The sequence below is a fragment of the Pelodiscus sinensis genome, chromosome 31, assembly GCF_049634645.1.
Source record: "Pelodiscus sinensis isolate JC-2024 chromosome 31, ASM4963464v1, whole genome shotgun sequence".
NCBI classification, from domain to species: domain Eukaryota; kingdom Metazoa; phylum Chordata; order Testudines; family Trionychidae; genus Pelodiscus; species Pelodiscus sinensis.
Window position 1 is genome coordinate 9,437,996 of NC_134741.1, and position 16,255 is coordinate 9,454,250.

Consider the following 16,255-nt stretch of genomic DNA (forward strand, 5'->3'; position numbering starts at 1 on the left):
AGGGTTAAACCCAGAGACAGTGGGTCCTTGACAGTCTCCAGGAAACGTTGGTAAGAAGTCAGTAAAAACAGAGTCTCTTTTTTTTAATGGGAAGCAATGAACCGACAGCAGTCTTTGTGGCAGTCTACAGATATGAATTAAGCCAGAGAGCAAAGCATGGAATTTTCATCAACATCCATGCCCAGGAAAAGACTAAACCTTGGAACAACAGATATGTCAATAGAACAGGGAATGTTTAGTTAGACACGAGCTGGCTATTGTTTTTATTATCAGGTGTGTTGCACTCCTCTGTGATGAGCCCATGTACTACCCCACCTCCCACAGGGCACTGTAACTTTAAAACTGAATCCTAGGGAAGCAATGCTCTGAGTTTTTAATCTCCCTTGTTTTCAGTAGCTTTTTAACACCTAACCACCAAGTATGTTTTACCACATCTGTTTTCTTTGTTTTGTTAATAAAATCACTTTTTAAATCTATGATCTGATTCCTGTGGCCTAGAAGGCAGGAGGCTCTTCGTTCATGGACCTGAAACTGAAAGATCACCTAAGATATTACAGTTTGATTTCAAGCTTTCTCCTGAGCAAGGGCTAAAGAGCTTGAGGATACCCCACAAGAGGAAATTCCCAAGTGCATCTTCCTGAGATCTGAAAATATTTTTGTATTTGGTTGGTGGCCGCAATGCCAAACCACGCTCAGGGAATCTGTGACCTTGGGGAGTTTTTAAGCAGAAGCTTTTAGTGTCAGGATATTTAAAAATCTCTTGCCCCCAACTCAAAGTGCCAGAAAGGGAACCAGCCTTAAGAAGTGTGAACATTTACAGAGCAATAATTGAACTTGGGAGATTTATTCAGAATACATAGTGATGGGAATGTCCCGGCCTTTCGTGCCCTGGGGGAGCCTCTGCTCATGGTGGGGCGGGAAAAGGCCACGGCCGGGACAAGAGTGAGAGTGCCGAGGACTTGCTGTAGGGCTTCTCTGCCTTGCAAACTTAGCTATGAAGAGGGAGCTGCTCCCTGAGCAATGGAGAGAGGGGTGAGCTGCTGCAGGTCAGCTGACTGAAATCTGTCAGGCTATGTCTGGAGTGCAGGCTTCTTTTGGAAGAAGCTTTTCCAGAAGAGATCTTCCAGAAAAATGTCTTCCAAAAGAGTGTTCGTGCTGCCAAAGCACATTGAAAAAGCAACCTGCACACTGAATGGGATATTTTCTATGGTCCTACAGGCCCTGGTTAAGCACTACGGCCCGTTTATGGACATGTTCGTCAGCTGGTTGGGGAAGGCACATGACACCAGCATCTTCCACAACTCCAGCCTCTTCCACAAGCTGGAGGTCATCACTTTCTTCCCCTAGTGTAAAATCAGGGTCGGGGACATTGAGATACCACAGTGCATCATGAGGGATATGGCCTATCCCTTCATGCTCTGGCTTGGAAGCCATATACTGGACTCCTTAACCCCAGCAAGGACCGCTTCAATGGCCACCTGGTCAGAGCCCACATGCAGGTGGAGTGCATCTTCAGCCATCTCAAGGCATGTGTGATGGGGCATTTGAGCCCCGCACTCCCATGGGAGTGCCGCTTCCTCAAGCAGAGGGAAAAACAGTATGGCAGCCACCCTACAGCGCATGTGCTGGCACCCCAGACTGCCTGGATGTGGTGGCAGGGAGTATGTGAGGGGCGGGGGAGGAGCCATGGTGGTGTTGCAGTGCGACCTTTAAAAAAGGTGCACCACACAGTCAAGGAGAGGAAGGAAAGGAAGAGAATGGAGGGAGTACAAGCCCCAGCTGTAGAGGCTTGGAGGGGGAAGATGTATGCTGCGAAGAAGGTCTTGACAGTAAGCAGGACCAGCAGAGGACCCAGGGTGGATACACTGTGTGGAAGCCCTCCCCTCCGCCCCCCAAGGTATGCATACAAAAGGATTAAGGACCCCAACAACAGGCTACACAGGTAGTGGGCCGAGAGCATGGAGAAAGGGGTAGGAAATGGCCCGGGATGGGGCCTTGTTTAGAGCCCATGGGTTGACACGTTATGGGTAGTGGCCAAAGGGAGAGTGCATTTTTCCCCCCAGGGCCCTGAGCCGAGACCCAGTGGAGAGGGTGGGCCTGGTCCCCCTTCTCCGGTGCCTGAGGGCGACGGTAGGGGCTCATTGGTACTGCGTGAATTGTGGCTCGAAGGCTGTGTATGACGACCCCCAGGAACAGGTAAGGGGGTGACATATATAGAACAGCAAGGTGGCCAAAAGAGTCAAGGCCACAGAACTCATGGGAGTGGGGAGCTGCGTGGAACATTGGGACACTGGTGAGGGGAATATAATTATATTGTAAGGACGACATAGGAAACCCCGTGTGAGTGCCCTCCCCTTTTGAGGTGGGGCAACAGAAAAGGGGGCGTGCCCTCCGTTCTCTGAGGGCCACCCTACAGTGTGGTTCAGGTGCCTCCTGACCTGCCTGGATATGGGGGAGCAGAACACCCCCAGGTAGTGTCCACATGTGTGCTCCACAGCATCGTGGAGAGGAAGGGAGAGGAGTTCCTTCCAGGGTGGGGTGCAGAGGCCGACAATGGGCCTTTTAGCAGCCATGCACAGATGCCCTCCAGCAGACCCATCAGGCAGGGGTGTGCATCTGGGTGGCCCTGAGGGAGAGCTTCTCTCAAGAACCCCAGTGACAGGGGGGCAGGAGCAGGCATGGGAGGAGGTCAGGACTGGGAACTGGGACTGGGGCAGGACCAGGAACTGGCTCCAGGTGGGTGAGGAGAGTCTGGACGATTGCACACATTGTGTCCCTGCTGCAGCAATTCCATCCATGTGTCTCTCTGCCACTGCATGTCCTCCCGAACATTCAGGGCCAGGGACTCATGCAGAGCCCAGGATATGGAGACGTGCTCCTGCATCAGGTGTTCCTGGGTCCTTTGGCACCTGTGGCACCCCCAGTGCCAGGTGACTGGCTCGGCTTCAGTCAATCGCCTCCCTTCACTGCTGGCCCGGCTGGGGAGAGTGAAGAGGTGTTCAGTCATCCTTGGAGACACTGTCCCTGAGGTCTTGCCCTCATCAGTGAGCTGAGACTGACAGTTCCTGGGCCAGAGGAAGGTGATGTCCTGGGAGCAAGGCCTGCTCAGTGGGCCCTGCCTCACAGGGGCCCAGAGGTCTCCAGGGGACCTTGCTTCCACAAACGCACCCCTCCTCCCACGGACAAGCAGGCAAGGGAAGTGTCCAGCCACACTGGGATCCCATTGGCCGGGGGAGGGGCCGCAGTCTGCATGCAGACAGGCATGCGCCCTTGTCCTGGGAAGCCAGCTCAAGGTTCATCAAGGTCATGGTGCTGGCCACATCAGTGTCCTCCTCCTCCTCCTCACCGTCTCTGACCCCCGAGTGGGCGAGGATGGGTGTCTCCAGCCCTGAGTCAACCACCAGGAGTGGGGAAGGGGCTGCACCACCCCCCAGGATGTGGTGCAGGTCTTAATAATAGGGGCAGGAGTGAGGCTTTACCCTGGAGCAGAAGCTGAGCTCCCTTGTCCTGGCGAAGCTCCTTCACTTTCATCCGGACCTGTTCCTGGGTCCATGCTGTGCCAGGTGTAGGGTCTGCTGGCTGGGTGCTGGCAGACTTGCAACTAGCACAAGCAGTGTAGCCAGACCATGGCCCTTTAAGGGCTCCGGGGTCGAGAGGGGGGGCAGAAGAGTTTCCCTGGTTTGGCCCAGAGTGGCCACCAGGGCAACCTGGGAAGGGCTAGCCTCCAACTAGTTCGAATAAGTGGCTACACAGCCCTTAATTCAAACTACTTAATTCGAACTAGGTGTTAGTCCTCAGAATGAGGTTTATCTAATTCGAATTAAGCACTCAGCTAGTTCGTTTTAAATTCAAACTAGAGGTTTGCATATGTAGCACCTATCAAAGTTAATTCAAAGTTAATTCAAACTAACGGCTGTTAGTTCGAATTAACTTTGCAGTGTAGACATACCCTTAGTAGGTGATCTTTCAGTCCTCCTGCCTTCTAGGTCACAGGAATCAGATCACAGACTTACACAGTGATTTTATTAACAAAACAAAGAAAACAGATGTGGTAAAACATACTTGGTGGCTAGGTGTTACAGAGCAACTGAAAACAAGGGAGATTAAAAACTCAGAGCATTGCTCCCCTAAGATTCAGTTTAAAGGTTACACTGTCCCATGGGAGGTGGAGTAGTACATGGGCTCAACACAGAGGAGTGCAACACACCTAATAATAAAAACAATAACCAGATCATGTCTAACTAAACATTCCCTGTTCTATTGACATAGCTGTTGTTCCAAGGTTTAGTCTTTTCCTGGGCATGGATGTTGATGAATATTCCATGGCTTGTTTTCTGGCATAATTCATATCTATAGCTCTCCTCTAGTCACTCAGGGTATGTCTACACTACCCTCCTAATTCGAAGTAGGAGGGTAATGTAGGCATACCGCACTTGCAAATGAAGCCCGGGATTTGAATTTCCCGGGCTTCATTTGCATGAAGCCGGCCGGCGCCATTTTTAAATGCCGGCAGTTCGAACCCCGTGCCGCATGTAGCCGCGCGGCACGGGGTTCGAACTGCCGTCATTTAAAAATGGCGCCGGCCAGCTTCATGCAAATGAAGCCCGGGAAATTCAAATCCTGGGCTTCATTTGCAAGTGCGGTATGCCTACATTACCCTCCTACTTCGAATTAGGAGGGTAGTGTAGACATACCCTCAGAGACTGTCGTAGGATCACTGCTTCCCATTAAAAAAAAGATACTCTCTTTTCACTGACTTCTTGTCACGTTACTGGATTTTGATGGGAGCAGCCAGATCACTGATGCACCCATAGGTGGGAGTGGTGGCCCCAAAAATGGTATAAAAGGGGGCTATGTGGGGTGTTGAATACAAGTTTACTGTCTGATAATCCTGTGTACGCTAGTCATGTGATTGTTTAATGTCTGTGTGTGTAGTTAGGAATCTGTAATCTATGTAGATACTGAATATTTCTCTGCATGTGGTTGAGCAGTGGGCAGAGCCCGGCCTACTGACATGCTAATCAGCGAGGCCCTGTGGGACAATGGCACTCAATGGGCCAAGGACACACCTAAAGAATGAGTGGTGACTCATACCTAAAGGCTACCAGCAGGGAACACAGGAATGAGCCGTGGGCCAGGTGACCTGCTGTAGCCAAGAGGAGATCAGGAAGGAGGTATAAAGAGGCCATGTGGTGGACTCCATCTTGTTCTTCAGCTCAGCACTTCATCCCAGAGGCAGCAATGCAGGGATCGAAGAGCCAGAAAGACCTGTGGACCTATCCGGATCCTAGGATGCGCAACAAGGACTTTTAAACCAGCAGCTGTAACATCTCTGCTAGAGCCTGCATTGAGAACTGGGAGATTCGATGCATGTAATGTACTATCCTTTAACAACCTTACTCTCATGCTTTTCTTTATTGTAATAATAAACCTTTAGATGTTAGATGCTAAAGGATTGGCCCAGCGTGATTTGTGGGTAAGGTTCAAAGGGTAAATTGACCAGGGATCTGTGGCTGGTTTCTGGGGACCGGACAGAACTTGTTCGGGATAGGTGGGATTGGGTGCTAGGACCCCCCACCTGTGTATGAGGCCCGGAGCTATCTGGGGCACGGATATTGCTGGGGTGTCGGAGGGGTTTTGCTCGTGAAGCTTCAGGCAGGCAGCTGAAGCCTCTGCCCCTGCACCCTCTGCCCCTGCATCTGGCTGTCTCCAGTCCAATCTCTTCCCCTCTCCTCTCCCCAGCTCACAGGTCCGAGTCTGGGAACTGAGAGGGAGAGGGCAGGCAGTTGATGTCCGTTGTATCATCCCCAGTGGAACACAATTAGGATTGGTGCTGGTGGGGGGGAGGGGACAGTCTTTGCCCCGGTGGTCGCTGGGTCCAGCTACATGACAGCCTGGTCCCATGCTCTAAGAACGACCCCCCGGCAGTGGATTTAGTGTTTTGTGATGCCCCCCCACCCCCAAATTGAGTGCAGGCTGCTCTACAGCTGCTCCCAGTGCTCTACCCCAACAGGAAGACCAAGAGGAGTCAATGGGCAAGTGTCTCATGGTGCAGCTCTGTGGTAACGCGACCCAGGGCAGCTGGAGGTGAGAGATTCAGCTCGTGGTACTGCCAGTCTCTCCGGTCTGTGCTGGGACCAGATAGATGGTCAGAGGAGCTGCATTGTAACCAGTGTGGAAATAGGGATGGAGCGTCTCAGAGAAGGTGTCGGTGAACATGAAGAGCTGGGACCTGTCAGTCACATTGTAAAACGAGACCTCGCCTGCCTCGTAGTCCAGGAAAATCCCCACCCGGGCAGGCTTGGCACTCACGGGGAGGGGGGTCAAAGGAGAGGTGCAGGCCTGATATGTACCATAGCTCTGCCACACGGCCCAGTATCCATCACTGGGTGTGGGTCTGAACGATGCCTTCCTGCTCACAGATTCCCTGCAAACCCCCAGGTACCACTCAGTCTTGTCCCCCACCTCCACCTCCCAGTAACGCCTCCCGCCCGCGAACCCCTCGGTGCCCAGCACACAGGGAGAAGGATCAAATCTCTCAGGGGTGTTGGGCAGAGCCTGGCGCGTGTTTCCGTACGTCGCACGTTTCCGACCCTCAGACAGGACGAGGTTGGGATGAGCCGTGTCTGGATCCAGAGTCACGTCCACTGGGGAGAGAGAGGCAGGGGTTAGTCACTGAGGTCAGAGGGAAATTAATCACTGTCTGTGTACGGGGGTGGGGAGCGGGTGTTGCCTGAGGGACATCAGGGACCCCTCTGCCTATGAGCAGGGGAAGGGCAGGAGGGGTGCGGAAGGTGCTGGGAATGAGATTGTGGGGGATGGATAGGGACAGGCTGATGCTGGGAGAGCAAAGGGAAGGGGCAGGAGATGGGGCAGAGGGGGTGGAAGTCAGAGGGGAGGGGCAGGTACAAGTACAATATTGGGGGGAGAGGAGTCGGCTCCATGAGGACGGGGGGGTGAAGAAAAGGGGCTGAAGGGTGTGAGGGCAGCAGCAGGCACCAGGGAGAATGGAACAGACCCCACGAGCACAGGGAGCCAGATAAAGGGCAGGCACCAGGGGGCAGAAAGGTGAGAGGCAATGGGGGAGCTCTAATGGGGCAGAGGGGAACCAAGAGGGGGACAGGTGATGGTGTCCAGGATATGAGCAGTGGGGCAGGTGCCAGGGCCACGTGGGGAGAGAGCAGGTAGCCACAGGTGGGACAGAGTGAGGCAGGAGCCTGAGTCAGAGGGGCCGGGGCAGAGAAAGAGGCAGAGGGGAAAGGGTGGGGCAGACCCCAGGAGGTACCAGGGCAGTGAGTGAAGGGTAGTTATCAAGAGAGAGAGGGACATCAGGGTGGGTGCCAGGAAGAGAGGCAGCATGAGGGAAGGGGCAGTCCCCAGGAGGGCTGGGGGCTGGGTAGAGGGGCAGATGCAAGGAGGGCAGAGAGGGAGGGGCAGGCACCAGGAGGCACAGCAGGAGGGAGGGGAGCAGAGGGGCACAGGGGCAGACAGAGGGGTGTGGGGAAGGGCAGGCCCTAGGGAGGCAGAGGGGCGAGGAGATGCAGGCACCAATGCAGCAGACATGGGGGGAGAGAAGGGCCTACACCAAAGGACACAACCATCAGAGGTGTAGCGAAAGGGTGAGGGGAGGACAGAGGCAGAGGGACACATGGTCAGAGGGGTGGGGAAGAGGCGGGGAGGGGCAAGAGCCAGGAAGGGGGGAGGGGCAGGGCAGCCCCAGGGAATCTTTGGCTTAGCGGCTGTGTGTGGCTGGTTTGTTGCTAGGAGCGGGCCAGTGTCAGCCCCCCACACACTGGCAGGGACACAGCTGGGACTCTCCCTGCCAGCCAGCCGGCCCCACAATCACCAGCCGCCAGCCAGGCAAACCCCACAGCCAGCCCCTCCGCTGCCCTGGCCCAGTCCCTCCCCCAGGGCAAGGGCAGGATGTTGGGGCTGTCATGGAGGGGCATGGCAGGAGAGGATTCTGGGGGTATAAATGAGAACAAGTGGGTTGCATTTCACCCAACCCCACTGCAACGCTGTCTAGGTGCCCAGGCACCAGTGACTGGTGAGTGAGTGCAGTGACGGGCAGGCCGGGCTCAGGGCACCAGCTGGGACACTCCAGAGCGGCTGTGAAATGTGCCCTGGCCAGGAAAATCCCCCCAGCCCTGATCTCAGCCCACAGACCCGGCTGCCAGTGGAGACTCGGCTCCAGCCTGAACTCTCTGCCCAGAGCCACGTGTCCCCTGGGCCCTGTGAGTGGCACAGACCCTCTGCCACTGCCCCGGCGTCTCCCAACGTGGGACATGGCCACAGAGCCCCTCTCACAGAACCCAGGGGCGCAGGTGGCCCCAGCTAGTGACTGCCCCAGCCACTCCCCGGCTCCTCCCGCCCAGCCCTGGGACAGACACGCTGGTGGTCTCACACCCGGCTCTGCAGACACAGCAGGTTTGGCTACACAGCCGGGCAGGGCATCCCAGAGCCAGAGGGCGAGGTGGGGGGGCAGACTGAGGTTTGTGGGGCTCCTGTTACAGCACAAAAGTAGCCGCACAGACCTTCCAGCTCAGGCTGGATCCGGGGGGGAGGGGTGCACTCGAGGCTCCATTGACATTTCTGCAACTCTGCCACCCCTGCCATTGGCCCTTCTGGACACCCTGGGCCTGGTGTTTGTGGCACATCAGGGAGTGACTCGTGTCTGGGACCCTGGCCAGGAGGGGGCAGCTCTGGGGCGCAGGGGGCAGGGACTGGTCATTCCCTAGAATGAGGCACCAAGATGCTGGTCTCAGGTTCCGGAAGGCCTCAGGGGACCAGGGTGTGAAGTGTCCCAGACCCCAGCCCTGCCCAGGGCCCAATGGCCATCGACTGGGGTTGCGTCAATGAGGTGGGGGGGCACTAACCCACAAGGAACATTTGGCCTTCCTGGCTCTAGTGCTGACAAGCCCCGTGTGGGGAGAGGAGGTTTGAATTCCTTCTTCCTCACCCCAGCAGCCCGGCCAAGCCACCTGCTGCCCCTCTGCCCCCCCTCCCGATCTGCCTTCACATCCAGCTGGACAAGCTCCTGGGCTGGACATTTCTGCCAAGCACAGGAAGTAGGGAAAGGAGCAATCTACTAACTACAGGCCATAAAATAGCAATGGAGCAGTCACACAAATGCCCATGTGCACCCCTCCACAGCAGGTATTCAGGGGGAATATGGTGTGTGAATACCAAGTGCCTCAAAGTTTCAGATAGACAATGATGTTTTGTCTACCCCTTAGTGTGACAACTATAAGGGGACTGAGCAGGGATGGAACCCCAAGGAAAGAGACAAAGGGACTGCAGCAGTAGCAGAGTTAGTTACCTGCGTATCCTCGGGCTCTCATGAGTCCTGTAATAATCAGAGACAAGAATTTATACAAATGAAATTCAGCCTCAGCAAGACACACACTGAAAAACAAACCACACAAACCAGAAACGGGACTTACCCAGCTCTGCCGGAGGGCCCATGGGAATGAGAGGGGGGAATAAAAAGGAAAAAAAGAACAGAAATGAATTAATAGGGAGAGTCTCAATAATAAAACTGTCCAGTTTTGACACCCCCCCCCCCCCGCCCCCAATCTCCGGCTTCAGTGGGAATTTAGCCTAAGAAGGGACACCTGAATTGGGTTCCTGAAGTCACAGCATCTGCTTTATGACCCCTGACCCTGTGAACCCTCCCTGCAGAAACCAGTGGGACTGCAGCTGTGAGAGTCACTCATGTGAGTCTGGGTGGGGGGCAGAACGGGGTCTCAGCGATAAAGGCAGAGGTGTGTGCCAGGATGGTGCAGACGGGCAGGGAGATCAGAGAATTCCCCTGGTGCAGGGGAGCCCAGCTGGGGGAAAGCAGCATCACTGGCGTCTGTGCCAACTTCTCCCCTGGTGCCTGCTGAAGGGGGCACGTCAGGGAGGGAGGGGCTGGGTATCGGGGCAGAGCAGGGCACATCCCCAGTTCTCGGGTACCACTGCCTCTTGGAGTGAAATAGAACAGCCCCTGGGCAGCCTGAGAACCAGGGAGCCACAACCAGCCCCCTCACTGCCCCCAAAGTGCACCCCAAGCAGATCCTGGCCCAGCAGAGACCCTGGCCTGCAGCTCTAAGACCTTTTCCTTCCCCAGTGTCTCCATCATCGGGGTGATGCCGGGTGACACCGAAGGGTGCTGAGCATCTGCAACTCCTGCCAGGTTCAGTGGCTCAGACCATGTGCCTGACCATAGAGCTGTGCGGTGTGAAAGCCAGCAGGGCTCATAGGGTCCCATCATGCCCCAAGGGATGTGGGTGCACATCATTGAGGGCTCAGAGGTGGGCCCCATCCATATCAGCTAAATACTGTTTTAATCACACCTGAGCTAGCAAACAGGAGCAGCTAAAAGGGGTTTTGCAAGAATTTAGAGGGGGAGAGTGAATGGAATTAGATCCACTTAACATTTAGCATTTTTAAGCTAAAATGAAAATCACCTGATGTAAAAAAAAATCAAGAAAGGAATTAGCTCCGGAAAAAAAATGCAGGAAGAAGCCCAGCAGCAGAGTGGGGGCTATCCTGTTTATTGCGCTCAGTGTAGCATGTATGATTCCCTGCCCTGGAGGTAGGGGGCATATGTGTGCATTTGGTGGAAGGAGCTCCTGGCCCTCAAAGACCATGTATAGGCTTTGGCGGCCAGGGTGGCTGAATTGGAGGAGCCAAGGGAGGCAGAGAGGTACGTAGACGAGACACAGAGGTTCTATACAATAGAACAATTCCTCCCGCAGTCAGGCAGCTCCTGTGCTGTTAAGGAGGGTGAAAGGCTCAGGGATGGAGAACATCCAAATGGAGCAGAGGGATGTGATCCCATAGTTGGGACCCTCCTTCCAGGTGATGTCATGGTGTCCTCTCGCACTGAGGATACGTCTGTGGAGGAGGGAACTCCAGTCATTAGGAAAAAGCAGCTGTTAGTAATGGGGGATTCAATCATTAGAAACATAGAGAGCTGGATTTGCGATGACCGGGAGAACCTGGTGGTGACTTGCCTGCCTGGTGCAAAGGTTGTGGATCTCTTGAAACATCTAGATAGACTTATGTGTAGTGCTGGGGAGGAGCTGGTGGTCCTGGTAGATGTCGGTACCAATGACATAGGGAAGGGTAGGAGAGAGGTCCTGGTGGCCAAATTTAAGCTACTAGGAAAGAGACTGAAATCCAGGACCTTTAATGTAGAGTTCTCTGAAATTCTTCCAGTTCCACGCGCAGAGCCAGGTAGGCAGGCAGCACTTCAGAGTCTCCATGCGTGGATGAGATGATGGTGTAGAGAGGAGGGGTTTAGATTTATTAGGAACTAGGGAAACTTTTGGGAAAGGAGAAGCCTATACAGGAAGGATGGGCTCCACCTAAATCAAAATGGAACCAGACAGCTGTCACTTAACATTAAAACGGTCATAGTTTTAAACTAAGAGCTAGGGAAAAGCCGATGGGTGTGGAGGAACACGTGGATCTGACAGAGACATCTCTTAGTTGAGGGTCTATTAATACATATTCTCCATGTTCTAGTCAAGAGGAGAGGATGGAAGATGAGGGCAAGCACCGAGGAGAAACTGTGAAATGAAAAACAGGTTCATTCAATCACATCAGGAAATGACAGACACCTAAATAGTGACAACTTTTTAAAGTGCTTATATTCAAACTCCAGAAGTCTAAATACTAAGATGGGTGAACTAGAGTGCCTCATATTAAGAGAGGCTATTGATATAAAAGGCATCATGGAAACTTGGTGGAATGAAGACAATCAATGGGACACAGTCATACCAAGGTATAAAATATATGGGAAGGACCGAGCAGATGGTGCTGGTGGGGGAGTGGCACTATACGTGAAATCAAATTAATTACGAATCTGAAATGAAATGAACTGTTCCATAGAATCTCTATGGATAGTAATTCCATGCACTAATAACAAGAATATAGCAGCAGGGATATATTACCGACCACCTGGCCAGGATGGTGATAGTGACTGTGAAATGCTAAGGGAGATTAGGGAGGCTACTAAAATAAAAATAATGGGGGATTTCAATTATTCCCCTCTTTGTTGGGTACACGTTGCCTCAGGATCCAAGGCAGAGATAGTTTTTTCTGGACACCTTAAATGACGTCTTCTTGCAGCAGCTGGTTCTGGAACCCACAAGAGGAGAGACAGTTCTTGATTTGGTCCTCAGTGAAGCAAAGGCTCTAGTCCAAGAGGTAAATATAGTTGGATGGTTTGGAAATAATGATCATAATCTCTATGCTACTATTACAGAAGAAGAGGTGTTTATCATGCTGTCTGTCACAGAGAACATTTGAAAATACATTGGAAGACTTGAGAAGTCTGAGTTTGGAGCGGGTCCTCTGGTAACCTAATGGCTAATTCATCAACCTCCAAAATGTAGGGCTATGGGTTTGAACCCTGCATTTGGGTAACTGGAACCAGCTGGGTCAGTAGATTGAGTGGCCAACCTCCTCAGGGCTGGAGCTGGTAGGAGTGCACAGCTTGCTGTGGAAGGGCAGGGGGACTGTGTGTAGAGCTTCCCCCCTCCCCCCACCCCACCTATGGGTAGGGGTGGGAATCCAGTGGAAGTAGTATACTTACATTTTTTCAAAAAGCCTTTGTTCCTTTGCCAAAAATGGTAAAATAAGTTGCCCTGGGATAAGAGGGAAGGCTTCTTAGGGAGTGATAACTGGTTACAAGATGAGAAACAAAGGATAGGAATAAATGGTTGGTTTTCAGAGTGGGGTCTGTCCTGGGACCAACCCTATTTATAAATTATCCGGAGAAAGGGGTAAACAGTGAGGTGGCAAAATTTGCAGATGATACTAAACTGGTCAAGATAGAAAAGACCAAAGCATACGGTCAAAAGGTTCTCACAAAACTGGGTAACCGGGCAACAAAATGGCAGATGAAATTCAATGCTAGTAAAGGCAAAGTAATGCACAAAACATAATCCTAGCTGTATCCACAAAATGTTGGTGTCTCAATTAGCTACAACCACTCAACAGTGAGATCTTGAAGTCAGTGTGGATAGCTCTCTGAAAACATCCACTCCTTGCGCAGTGGCAGTCAGAAAAGCAAACAGAATGTTAGGAATAATTAAAAACGGGATAGAGAATAGGTTGGAGAATACCTTATTGCCGCTATATAAAACCATGGGACACCCACATCTTGAATACTGCATACAGATGTGGTCACCTCATCTAAAAAAAAAATCTCTGGGCATTGGAAAAGGTTCAGAAAAGGGCAACAAAATTGATGAGGGGTTTGGAACGGCTGCCATATGAAGAGAGATGAAAAAGACTGGGACTTCAGCTTAGAAAAGAGGAGACTAAGGGGGATGTGATAGAGGTCTATAAAATCATGTCTGGTGTGGAGAAAGGGAATAAAGAAGAGTTATTTATTCCTTTCCATAACTCAAGAACTAGGGGGTCATCAAATGAAATGAATAGGCAGCAGGTTTAAAACAAGCCAAAGGAAGATTTTCTTCACACAACCCACAGTCAACCTGTGGAACTCCTTGCCAGACTTTAACAGGAAGACCAGGACTTTAACAGGGTTAAAAAAGAGCTATTAGCCAGGCTAGGCAGGGAGGGTGTCCTGAGCATCCATTTTCCAGAAGCAGGGAATGGGCGACAGAAGAGAGATCACGTGAGGATTCCCGGTTCTGTTCCCTCCCTCTGGGGCACCCGCATTGGCCACCGTGGACAGACAGGATGCTGGACTGGACTTTGGTCTGACCCAGCCTGTCCACTGTTACGCCACTCCTGTGTTCTTATGTTCTTCCTACAGGTCTCTCTGAGGTCAGTACGTGAAGTCTGTTTGGCTGTGTCTAGACTGGCCAGTTTTTCCGGAAAATCAGCTGCTTTTCTGGAAAAACTTGCCAGCTGTCTACACTGGCCGCTTGAATTTCCGCAAAAGCACTGACTTCCTACTGTAAGAAATCAGTGCTTTTTGCGGAAATACTATGCTGCTCCTGTTCGGGCAAAAGTCCCTTTTACGCAAAAGTTTTGCGCAAAAGGGCCAGTGTAGACAGCAGAGATTTGTTTTGTGCAAAAAAGCCCCAATCACGAAAATGGCAAAAAAGCTTTTTTGCGGAAAAGCGCATCTAGATTGGCCACGGAGGCTTTTCTGCAAAAAGTGCTTTTGCAAAAAAGCGTCCGTGCCAATCTAGACGCTCTGTTCCGAAAATGCTTTTAACGGAAAACTTTTCCATTAAAAGCATTTCCAGAAAATCATGCTGGTCTAGACATAGCCCCTGTGTTTCAGGCAGCATTTCCAAAGGTTACTGTGAAAATTAAAACTACTAATATTAGAGGTGATAGGCATCTGGTTTTTGACTAGAGCATCCAGTCAAAAAGGGACCCTGATGGCTCTAGCCAGGCCCTAGGACAGGGGCAATGAGAAGCTCCATATACTGAGCCTGTCTCTGCCCTGAGGGGTGGCTCTGCAGCTCCCATTGCCCATGAGTCTAGGCCAATTGGAGCTGTAGGGGCAGGGCCTGCTGGTCTAGGGAAACCTGACCAACCCTGCCCCTAGAAGCCAGACATGCTGGCTGCTTATGGGAGCTATATGGAGCCTTCCTTAGCCCTGGTGAGCCGCTGACTGGGAGCCACCTGAGGTAAGCATGACCAGGTTGGAGCCTGCATCTCAAGCCCTCTCCTGCACCCCAGTCTCTGGCCCCAGGTTGGAGCCATCTCCTCACCCAAACTCCCTCCCAGAGCCCACACCCCCACCTGCCCCATTCCCGAGCTCACACCTGTACACAAACTCTCCCCTGGAGCCCCCACCCCCTCCTCCTGCACCCCAAATCCAGTCCTGAAACCCTCCTCACCCACACTCCTTCCTAGATCTGGCACCCCCTCCTGCACCCCAAAGCCCTGCTGCAGCCCTGGTCCTGCAACCACACTTTAAACCCCTCAGCTGCAGCTTGGACCCCTCTCCTGCACCCCAAACCTTTCATCTCCTGCCCCATTCCAGACCCCACACCCCAGCCAGAGCCTTCACCCCCTTTCACTCCCTGTCCCAGCTTGGAGCCCCCACTGAACCCCACATTTCTTGTCTTGCCTGCACTCCCAGCCAGAGCCGTCTTCTCTCCCACTTGCCAACCCCTGCCCTGGCTTAGTGAAAATGAGTGAAGGTTGGGGAGAGCAAGTGACGGAGGGAGGGGAAAGGGAGTGAATAGGGGTGGAGCCTCAGAGAAGGGGCGGGGCCTTGGGAAGAGGCAGGACAGAGTGTTTGGTTTTGTGCCACTAGAAAGTTGGTAACTAGTTAAAATTCATATTACAATTTCACAAGTTTTCCATCCATTATTGCCAGTATTCCCTGCTGTCATGTATATCACCTGTTCGGTAACACATTAGTTTGTAACTAACCCTGCTCTGAGTGGCCCTTTTCCAATTAAAACATAATTGAAACCAGTCGACATGCCCTCACCTTTCATTGCCTCGTAGTCAGCTGGAAAGTAAAAGACATGGTGAGTTAGGGTTGAGTCTCACAACTTACAGCAAAACAGCCAAGCTAAGAGCAGCGTCTCTCTCGCTGGGGATACGAACAGGCTGCAAGGTCTGTCCATAGACGCTAAGCAGAGCACAGCACAGGAGTCAGTTTGCTACAGGGACAGAGACCCAGGCTGTCCTGCCCCTGCTGTTACATGTGCTGTGTGATATACCTCAGACACTGCACGGTAAACCCAGACCAGTGGGCAGGGCTTCCTGGCACCACGTCACTGCTCTCTGTCCCTCCCATATCGATCCCTGAAACCTTCCCACCTGCCCCTCTTCACCCTCCCCCATCCACAGCACAGCCACACGCACCAGGAAGCCCCACCCAAGGTCATACCCCAATGTCCCTTGGACAATCTCCTGCCCATTGCACGTTATTAATTGCATCCCACTTGCATCTAGGGATCTCACTCAGCACTGGGCCCCACACTCAGGGCCTGGGCCAATGGTGCTAGTTCCTGTACACAAACACTTGTGAAATGAGGTTTACCAGAGTGGTCAACAAAGGCTTTCCTTGTCGACTGTGGCACGTCTAGACTGCCCCTTTGTGTCGATCAGCTGATTGCCGGCACAGTGCGGTGGCCATTTTGATGTAAATGCTATGTCTAGTAAACTCATCTACATGGCTCTGTCGATGGAGCCATGTAGTCTAAACATACCCTCAGGGCTGAGTTCCATTGTGCTAGTTCCTGTACACACACACTCAGGGCTGGGCCCCACAGCGCTTGGTTCTGTGCACACACAGTGAGGGCTAAGTTCCATTGTG

At 52.6% G+C, this 16,255-nt stretch overlaps 1 protein-coding gene across 1 annotated transcript in view; it reads right to left on the minus strand.

The window, feature by feature from the left end:
* Window positions 1–5,677: 5,677 nt before the first annotated feature.
* The window catches only part of LOC102459961 (butyrophilin subfamily 1 member A1-like), a 38,783-nt gene continuing 28,205 nt past the window's right edge, over window positions 5,678–16,255 (minus strand). The window contains exons 8-11 of the mRNA XM_075912797.1: window positions 15,422–15,442; window positions 9,444–9,449; window positions 9,320–9,346; window positions 5,678–6,647 (exon numbers count right to left, since the gene is read on the minus strand). Of these exons, the coding sequence (XP_075768912.1) occupies window positions 6,097–6,647; window positions 9,320–9,346; window positions 9,444–9,449; window positions 15,422–15,442 (605 nt within the window). The 3' untranslated portion in view covers window positions 5,678–6,096. The remainder of the gene's footprint in view (window positions 6,648–9,319; window positions 9,347–9,443; window positions 9,450–15,421; window positions 15,443–16,255) is intronic.